General features: G+C 30.9%; 1 protein-coding gene across 3 annotated transcripts; it reads right to left on the reverse strand.

Moving 5' to 3' along the window:
* Positions 1-357: 357 nt before the first annotated feature.
* Positions 358-7,671, reverse strand: LOC143222910 (WD repeat-containing protein 27-like). Of its 3 annotated transcripts, XR_013012580.1 has the most exons (4): positions 7,607-7,671; positions 6,018-6,082; positions 4,897-4,994; positions 1,067-1,212 (listed from the first exon to the last, which is right to left on the reverse strand). XR_013012580.1 is itself a non-coding variant. In XM_076450079.1 (3 exons), exons 1-3 carry the CDS (start codon positions 6,090-6,092, stop codon positions 570-572), a joined length of 207 nt encoding a protein of 68 aa, XP_076306194.1. In that variant the 5' UTR covers positions 6,093-6,125; the 3' UTR covers positions 358-569. The 3 variants fall into 3 exon arrangements, 2 of the variants coding, with proteins under 2 accessions (XP_076306194.1, XP_076306193.1); XM_076450079.1 differs by lacking the exons at positions 1,067-1,212; positions 7,607-7,671 and adding an exon at positions 358-603 and having other exon boundaries at positions 6,018-6,125; XM_076450078.1 differs by lacking the exon at positions 7,607-7,671 and having other exon boundaries at positions 945-1,212; positions 6,018-6,125.
* Between the last annotated feature and the right edge of the window lie 1,914 nt (positions 7,672-9,585).

The raw sequence follows: 9,585 nt of genomic DNA on the forward strand, positions 1-9,585 counted from the left end.
CTCAGTTTTGTGAAAACTTCAAATTCTGCAAATTACTGCAAGATGATAATACAGTATCCACTGATTATATTCATGTAGAAAAACAACTAAAATTTAACATTTAAGCTGAAGCTAATTAAAACCTCTGCTTATATACTTGTTAATTAAACATATTCCTTATACTGACTCATAACTTACAATTATAAAACAAAACATATAATACATTTTAATTGAGCCATTTGCTGTCACTACCTGTGGAAAATAAACTGGGTGACAAAATAAGTTCTAAACATAAGTCATTTAACAATGTAAGATTTTTTAGGCAAAAAGAAAAACTCTAACAAACAATTTGGAGCCTATGACAAATGTTAAAATAATACTTTAAATGAATATCAAAAATAATAATTTGACATAGAATAAGAAGGTATGATGGATTACCAGCTGATTTCTAACAACATGATGGATGATTTCTATTATTATAATAAAGTCTGTTAAATTTATTTATTTTAAATTCTGACATTTACTAACCTGTGGATTAGTTGGGGAATATATCACTTGCAGAACAACATCACCGTAGTTTCCAAGTTTGTTTAGACAGCCACCACGGATATCATACAAGTAAATCTGCACCAAAGGAACAAAAACGTTTACTGTAGTACACCATTCTTTGGCCATCACCAACAAGAAATGAGAAAATGTGTAAAGTGTATAGAAAATATTATATTTATATTCTAAAAACAAACTGTTTAATTTTTTCCAGCACTGTAAGTCTATCTGGGATAGAAAAAGTGATGTCCTCTACTCATTAATTAATTAATCTTAATATAACAAATAACATTATAACCATATCTGAACACTGAAAATAAAAATAATTTATACATTAGAGAAATTAAAATTCTATTTACAATACTTTGTTGAGTGTTGATTGATGAAGCCATTTAATTAAAACTGTAAAACTTTGCATAATTTTTATATATTTTCTATCTAAATCTTTCTAAATGAAAGTGCAGACTAAGTAAATAAAGAGTAGCTCTGACAAAAGCAAGTTGTAAATTAGAACAAAAGATATACAGTTTAGACCTTGGTATTACAACACAAATAATCACCACCACTTTATGTCTAAAACTCAATGCTCGGTTCTCTGCACCCGTGGCAATGTATGTTCCACATGGACTGAAAGATGCAGAACAGGGAAGTCTGGTGTTGGGATGGTCTTTCAGTCGTTTTACACATCTAGCAGCATTAAAATGCTAACATCAAAGTCATATTTTAAATCTTTAAAATAACTGCCTAGACAGCCAAGTAATCTTAAAGCACTGTGCATTTAAAGCATCTAAAAAAATTTCTTTGCAACAAAGAATAATACTGATTTACAAGAAAAGACGTATGCTTAAGGATTCTTCAAGAAACAAGAATTACTAATTTTAAGTTTTCAAGCCTTAAAGTTAACAAATGCAAGTTAGTCAAAAGTATTATCCAATTGCCATTGAAAGCATTTCAGCTAGTAAAATTTTGACATAAAATATCACTCATTTTTTGTATTGATTCAATTAGTTTAAAACGTACTTCTACTACAAGGGAATAAATTGTGAGAAGATTATTGAAATAATTATTGAAATTTTAAAGGATTTTTATAGACAAAAGTGATTGTTGTTAGCCAGAGAAATTGCAGAGATCTTGATTACAAAATGGTAAAACTCCTATAACTCAGGCACTTTTTAAAGGTGGATCTTTCTTCTTCAGGGGCAAACCTATAAGTAAACTCTAAAAAATTCAAAATTTCCATGTCCAATAGCAACACAAAACTGTTAGAATGTTTTGGTTTTTAATCTTTTCACTGTGGCTGGAACATATATTTCCCAGTATTTTCACTCTCTCACACTGTGACTGGGATCAAGACAAGTCAAAGTTCATAATAAATTTTAAGTTATTTGACCTTAAAACTGATGATGAACTTTGATTTAATCCAAGTAAAACAGTGAGAGAGTGAGACTACTTGGAAATATATGTTCCCAACTACAGAGAATGTTAATATCACTGGGTAGATAAAGCAAAAACTACTGACTAAAGTTAAATACATCAAACAGGTAACAATGTTTTAAAATTAAGATAAATTTAAAAAGAATATTAGCTTTTTATAATTCTCAATATTTAGGAAGATTTATAGGAAAATAAATAACAATAAATTATTTCAGGATTACATGTTTGGTACCACTTCACCCTTCTCCATTACCCAAGAATTCTATATTGTTATACATTCCTGATTAACTGACTTAATATAGTTCCACATTTTTTTCATTTGCTCAAAAACCATAATAAGACAAATCCTAGGTTGTTTTCACAAGATAGTTACACCTTTTTCTAATACCTCAAAAATTTCTGTGGACAGATCCATGTTTGGTTTTCTTCACAACATGCAGTACATACTGGAACAATTTACACATGTTTTTGGCTATTTCGCCATGATTTCACCTTTTTCTACTACCTCAGGAAGTGATGTTGGCACAGCTGTGATTGGCTTTCTCATCATGATTTCACATTTTTCTAATGCTTCATGAAGTCTTATGCACATAACATAATCAATATTAACTCTTTGAATGCAGCTGCTTTAAATGTCTGCAGAATTTTGGCAAGCCATATACAGTACATATACATTTAACTACCAGAGAAGTAATATACCCAATATGGCAAATCAACAGTGAATCAGTTAACAAGCCAGTTAACTCTCTCTGAAGGATAATGTATTAAGATAAAACCTGTACTATTACAATAAAACAGTGCTACAAATAACCACAGTCTGACAAGGGTAACAGAAACATAGATCTGATGAAAGATTCAGCACAGAGCCTAAAACATTATATCCAAATTAGACTGAATGAGAAGCAGTCAACAGGAAACTATTTAACATGTCAACACACTGCCAGAAACTTTTCCTACTCATCTCTATATTTTAAGTATATAAAAATGTATGATAATTTATATGCATTTCTTTATTAGTGTACAAACACATTACAAAATTAGTATAATAGCACAATGTTTATGTTAGTATGGAGGTACAATGTATACATTAACACAGAAGCATGTTATATTAGAAAAGAAGCATCAAAGTACACTATCTGTGTCAGCATAATATACACTGTCTAAAATAGAATACATAGACTATTATACAAGTACATAACTAGGATAGTGTGAAAGCACACTATAAATATTTAAATAATATCATTCAGCATACAAGTGGGCATATTAATATACAAGGGGAGAAAAATGCACATTAATAATATAGTGGTTATTCCAAATGTATCATTTATTCTGTATATGTGCAGGTTTAATGTAATACATGATGGTCAAGAAAGCTTTTAACACTTTCACTCCTGCATCACCCACATAAATGATACACATTATGTTGTTAAATCTATGTTGCACAGATATGATTCACTGTACTTTAAATTTTTAAGGGGCTGTTGGAGTCTAGTTCATAAGGCTTATTCTTAAGCTTTCCTTATGATGTTAAAATAATGTTTAGGTAGAAACACACTTACTTGTATACATGTGTTGTATCCCAATACAAAAAAGTGATATTTGGTGTCTAATTGTTCAGGGCAATATGTTTACCCTGTCTAAGTTACTGATAAGGGGAAATTACCTAAAACCAGTAATGAGCAGTAAATTGAATGACAGCTTGGGTTTAATATTTAATAAATATTAAATATTTATCATAAAACAGATATTCGAATTGTAAATCTTTGTTGAAAATAATTTATTTCTTTATTTTTAAATGGGTTATTTATAACAAAAATAAAATATACCTGTTGTTAAAACAAAAATTATATGAGTGATAAGGTTCTTAAAGTAAACAGACTTTCACAGAGACCCATGCTACTCATTTTTTTGAAATTAACAAAAACTATATTTATATCTAATAATCCTAAATCTGGCAAAAAATTATCATATGGTGTAAAGAATGAAGCTGGGTCAAAGCAAAATTCCACAAATATGATCTTAGGAGTAAATGTGTTAGGTTAATATCACTCAAGCTTCCATTGTTATTCTCAAGTGAATATTAACTTTTCTCTGTGTATTGTGCAAGAAGGTAGGCATTGTCCTTCAATGGTAGTTTAGGTGATATTTTTAGGTTAAGGCCTCACCCATATTTGAAAAAGAACAACAATGCAAGTTTCTCTGGGTAAATGCAACATTTCTTGCAGAATAAGGATCACTGGATTTAGTCAGTATGGTGCATGGACTCAATTAGAGCAGGTAAAGACAGAATATTCAATATAAGCAACTGTCCCATATAAATTGCAAGTATACCCACTGTGTTTGTGTTTTACATGACAAATAAAAACTGTTCATTTCATGTTTTGCTTTGTGTCCAGTTTCATTATTTAATCTATTCTCATAAGTCAGGTACTCAGAGATATAGCATTACTTTGTGATCTGTAAATTGACCAATTTTCCTGTTATTAAGTGGATTTATCCCACTGCTCTACATTTAATTCACTTGTACCTAGATAAACCACACCAAAGTATACTACGTTTAATACACATCTAGGTTCTCATTTTGATCCACACATATTTTGTTTAGTGGAAAAATGTAGAACTAATAACAAATCAGTTAAATAAATAATAATTGCATTCCAATAAACAACAATTTAATTAATTCCCTCAATCATTTTGTCTGCTTTAGATAAAAAAAAATATTATCATGTCAGGCATTAATAATATCTTTAAATTGCAAAAGAAATACAAGTTTATGCTTTTTTCATTTAAAAGTTACACTCTGATGTGCTGCGTTTCTATTATTACAACTGAAAGCTTATTCAAGGCACCATGTTTATGTTTTAATTAGTATCAAAACACTGTTTAAATTAGAACCTCCCCCACTCATTTTTTTAATACACGGAACATAAAACCAACCTCCTGTTTCGTACATCCCAAACCTTTATCCCATCTGTTATGGCACAAGTAAGAAACAGATTGTAGGCTGAAGTAGGCTGGTTAGCTGAAGGTGATCCCTGTTTAATGTACAAGTTATAGTAAAAACAATACATTAAATGTGGATTTAGCACATATATATATATATATATATATATCAAAAGCAATTATCACAATTATTAAAACATACATGCTCATCACAGTACATTTATTTTATAATACAAGCAATATTTAGGATCATTTGAATGTTTATAATTTAAGAACTTCTAAGTGAAAGCCATGTGTAATAATATGTCAACTATGCCAAATCCATCACATCCAGTGCCAATAAAGGCCTTTCGTCTTTAGGATGAATGGAATACTATTTATATGGTCAACTGCATAAACAACAGTTATGGTGTGAACTAAACAATTTACCTTATGTTATCTACAAATCAGAATTATGAGAGATTAATAAAGCAGCATTGTTTATTTACTAATTTTTAACACCATTATTTATTTTCACTTAAATGAACTTTACTGTCATTCATGTTTGTTTACTCTTAAGTAACAACAGCAATACACTTTTTTATCCATATGAAAGTATCTGAAGCTTTCCGCCAGCATACATCAGTAAAAATAATGAATCAAAGAACAAATTATGTTTCACATTTATTTTTAGTACTTTAAACAGTTTGTCTGATGAACAGTTTAAAAGAATAAATTAGTACCATGAATACTCAATACTCTTCAAATCATGTATAAAAATAATTTCAGTGCAGTGAATAAAAAAATAATTAAAAACATCATACATGTAAGATCTACACTCTATAGGAAAACTTTTTTTTTAGTTTAACCTGTTCAAGTTACTGATAAGGAGAAAATTACCTAAAATCAGTAATGAGCAATAAACTGAATGAAAGTTTGGGTTTAATATTTACTTTAACTTTAAAAAATTGGTAACTATGAAGAACATAAACTAGGATACTTGTGGTCGTATGATGCCCCAGGAAAATTGAGAAAATGTACATATAACTTAAAGCAAATTCTTCAAATTAAAACATACATATGCATAGCTAGAAAGAGATAGAAGACACATAAAATACTTGTAAATGTTATCTCACCATGTTCAGTGAGATGCAGTGAGCTGGTCGAGAATGGATTTCGCTTTCTTCTCGGACTACTTGCCCTGTATTCATATCAATAAAAGACAGCCCTCTTATAGAGGTGGCACAAACTACCAATTCTGTTTTGTACTGAGTAATGGAATACTTATAGTTAAACCAGTATGTAAAATATATTCTTAAAATCATGAAAATACATGGTCTAGCACATATTTTAAATACACAATTTATAAATGAATTGCTTTAGATGAAGTTATAAAAAAGATGTCTATTTTAATAAATAAAGTTTCAAATGATTTATTATAAATTTATTGTGTGTAATTATTATGCTTAGTTTTATTTTTTTAATTGTTTCACCTGATGAAAATAATCCACTATTAACAAATTGTTAAAGTTGTTCAGGCTGACAATATTTTGACAAAGAACAAGAGGCACTTAAAAATTATTTCAGGCAGAATTAGAGTAAATTAATCTATGTAAACCTTTTTTACTACCTACATTTCTGTGCACTATCAACACCAAGCATGAGACTCACATATACCTGATTTGATTAATCACTCATCAGATCTCTACCAGCCTATCCTCAAACTGAAATTATTATTGGCAGGATTAGAATAACTTACTTTATGAGACCTTGAGCATGGTAAAATACAACAGTTAAAAGGGTTTGACCTCCTAAATCCAAAACTGTAATTACCTCTCATGCTGGTCAAGAAAAAACAGAGTTACGAGCAAAAAGTTTGTACTTGACAAAAACAAAACAAAAAACAACTCAGAACTATTCTATAAGCCACTATGTCACAGCTAAAATTTACATAATCTGGTATTCATGTACACTAATTTTTAGAAAATACTTTAGGTAATGAAAAAGCTTAAGTAAGTCACGTTTAGAGAAAACTACACATGTATGAGAGGCTTAAGAAGGCTTAACCTTCCTAAATATTTCTGACTACTAAGGTGCAACTCCCTTTAATACCTGCCATGAAGAAATAGTCTCTCCAAATAAAAGATAACCCTACACAGAATATTTTCACCAACTCAAAAATACTATACAACATATCTCATAAAACTGCCCATTGAAACAAAAGATTCACATGCTACCTATGACTTTGCAGTAATAAAGACTTACCTACCCCGATCAACTGTATTAAAAGGGATTATTACAAGGCACTTCCATGGAAAATTTTAGAGTAATGAAAAAGTTTAACTAAGAATGTTAAAGGAACCAAATAGATTAAGAATAGATCACAAAGCATTTTCAGGGAAGTGTTTAGAATAGCAAAGCTAAGAATATATATAAACACTAAGCTGCAATGCATTCACCAGAAAGCATCACTTTGAGCAGCTGCTCTTCACATGTATTTACAGGTTCTGACAACCTGGATTGTATATCCCAAAAAGTACATGAAACACAAGATGTAACATTACTTTCAACAGTGATGGCATTTAACAATATAAATGAGTTATTGTATAAAGCTCAAGCAAATATAGTTCAATAACCAGGAAACACTGAAGTGCACTTTTATTACTTCATCAAACAAGTTGGGAAAATCAGAGTTGAAGTATTAAGAAACTGAAAATATACTTACTATTTGGTAGATTGTTTAGGCAGAGTATTCATGATGAAACTTTGCAGAATAGACGGAAACTTTTTACTGTGGAGACACAAGCATAGAAGACAATGTTTCAAAGTCTTCCTCTACATTGTGTCTCCACATCAGGCAGCTGCTTTCCATGGTTTCATCATGAAAAGTTACTTACTAAATTAATTATGATATATAATCAAATTAAAATTGCAACAATGAGAAATTAAATGAAATCATTTGCTTGCAGTTTGAAAGTGTAATAGGAAAATACCTAATCCAAGAGAAAATGCTGTATTACAAACACAAAAGTACTTTATTAATTTCAAAGATTTAGAATTAGCTCTTCAGCTTTTTCCATTCTTTCAAGTGGTATACGCTACTGTGCTTATTTACAAGTCAGCTAAGCACAATCCATTAGTGACAAAGCTAAACAGTGTCTATTAGTGTTAAAGCTCAGAGATATTCATTAGTACTAAAGCCAAGCAATGTCCGTAAGTGTTAAAACAAACCAGTTAAAAGATAAGTAGTTTCCTCTAGTACTTAAGACAAGTAGTTTACAGTAGTTCTAATGCTAAGATGATAAAAATAAACAGTTCTTATTAGTGTTAAAGATAAGCAATTTCCATTAGTGTCAAATCTAAGGAGTGCAACTTAGTACAAAGTTCCACTAGCTAAGAAATTCAAAACACCCATCTTTTATTTCTATCAACTGGCCATAGAACTGATTTTAATTCTCATAATAATGCCTTTAGACTGTAAATTGTAATGAAAATTAGATTCAAGTGCTTAATCTGAAAACAAGGTTAGCCAATTTCAAAAGTAAAAAGTACGAGGAGCATGTAATTCACATTATTTAATGAGAGAAGAATATGTAAAGAGGTTGAAGTGTATGTCATAAAGGGATGGTAGTCTAGAAAATCAAAAATATATACAGGAGTATGCTATTAATCATACAAATCATACAGGTTAGACCAGTCTAAATTATTTGATTTGGCAAGATATAAAGGAAAATTTCTAGAATGTTAAAAAGATTAAGTCAACAAGAGTTAAGGCAAGCTTATTATAACCATCATCATCATCTGCCACTTAATTCCATTTAAGGAACATAGGGCCGCAATCACTTGCGGTTTCAGTAACATGTGTTTAAGTGAGTAGGCTGTTAGCCCACTGCACCAAGCCGTCCCTAATTTAGTATTGTAAGACTAGAGGGAAGACAGCTAGTCATCACTACCCACCGCTAACTCTTGGGCTACTCTTTTACCAACTAATAGTGGGACTGACCGCACATTATAACGCTCCCACGGCTGGGAGGGCGAGCATGTTTGGTGCGACGCGGACAAGAACCCGCGACCCTCAGATTACGAGTCGCATGCCTTAACACGCTCGGCCATGCCAGGCCTTTTATTATAACCAACAAATTTTTAATTGTCTGCTTAGAAGTCTCTTGAAATGAAGTTAGATCTTCATTGAGTTGGGTGCAAAACTCTCAATCATCACACCGCCAACTCTTGGGTTACTCTTTTACCAACGAATAGTGAGACTAACCATGCACATTATAACGCCCCACGGCTGAAAGCGTGACTATGTTGGGTGTGATGGGGATTCGAACGTGCGACCCTCGGATTATGAGTCGAGTGCCTTAACCACCTGGCCATAATTCATAGTTTCTATGCTTATTACAAGAAAGAAAACCAGCCCAAATACAATGAAGGAAAACAATATCAAAGATATTACTAAAATTCCAGAAATTCCTGCATATTGTTTTAGAAATTTTATCAAAATAACTCCAAATTTAAAGCTTAAAACAAAAACTTGTTTCGTTTGTAATGTTTTAATAAGAATCTTTTGTTCCAGTTTTAAATTTAATATAAATAGGGGGTGGAGTTAAGTTTAAAATCCAATGGGAACCTACCAAACGTTGCAGTCATCAATGATAAAAAAAATCTAACAATTGCAAACACCTTGTTCCTACCTCTTGAAGT

This window comes from Tachypleus tridentatus, chromosome 8 (genome assembly GCF_004210375.1).
Source record: "Tachypleus tridentatus isolate NWPU-2018 chromosome 8, ASM421037v1, whole genome shotgun sequence".
Lineage (NCBI taxonomy): Eukaryota > Metazoa > Arthropoda > Merostomata > Xiphosura > Limulidae > Tachypleus > Tachypleus tridentatus.

Excerpts from the sequence above, each read along its gene's own strand:
- LOC143222910 (XM_076450078.1), bottom strand. The coding sequence starts at position 6,092 with ATGAATACAGGGCAAGTAGTCCGAGAAGAAAGCGAAATCCATTCTCGA. Across the intron at positions 4,995-6,017 it reads ACTGCATCTCACTGAACATG|GGATCACCTTCAGCTAACCA; the intron begins GTGAGATAACAT and ends TACATTAAACAG. Across the intron at positions 1,213-4,896 it reads TGGGATGTACGAAACAGGAG|ATGTGTAAAACGACTGAAAG; the intron begins GTTGGTTTTATG and ends TAATGCTGCTAG.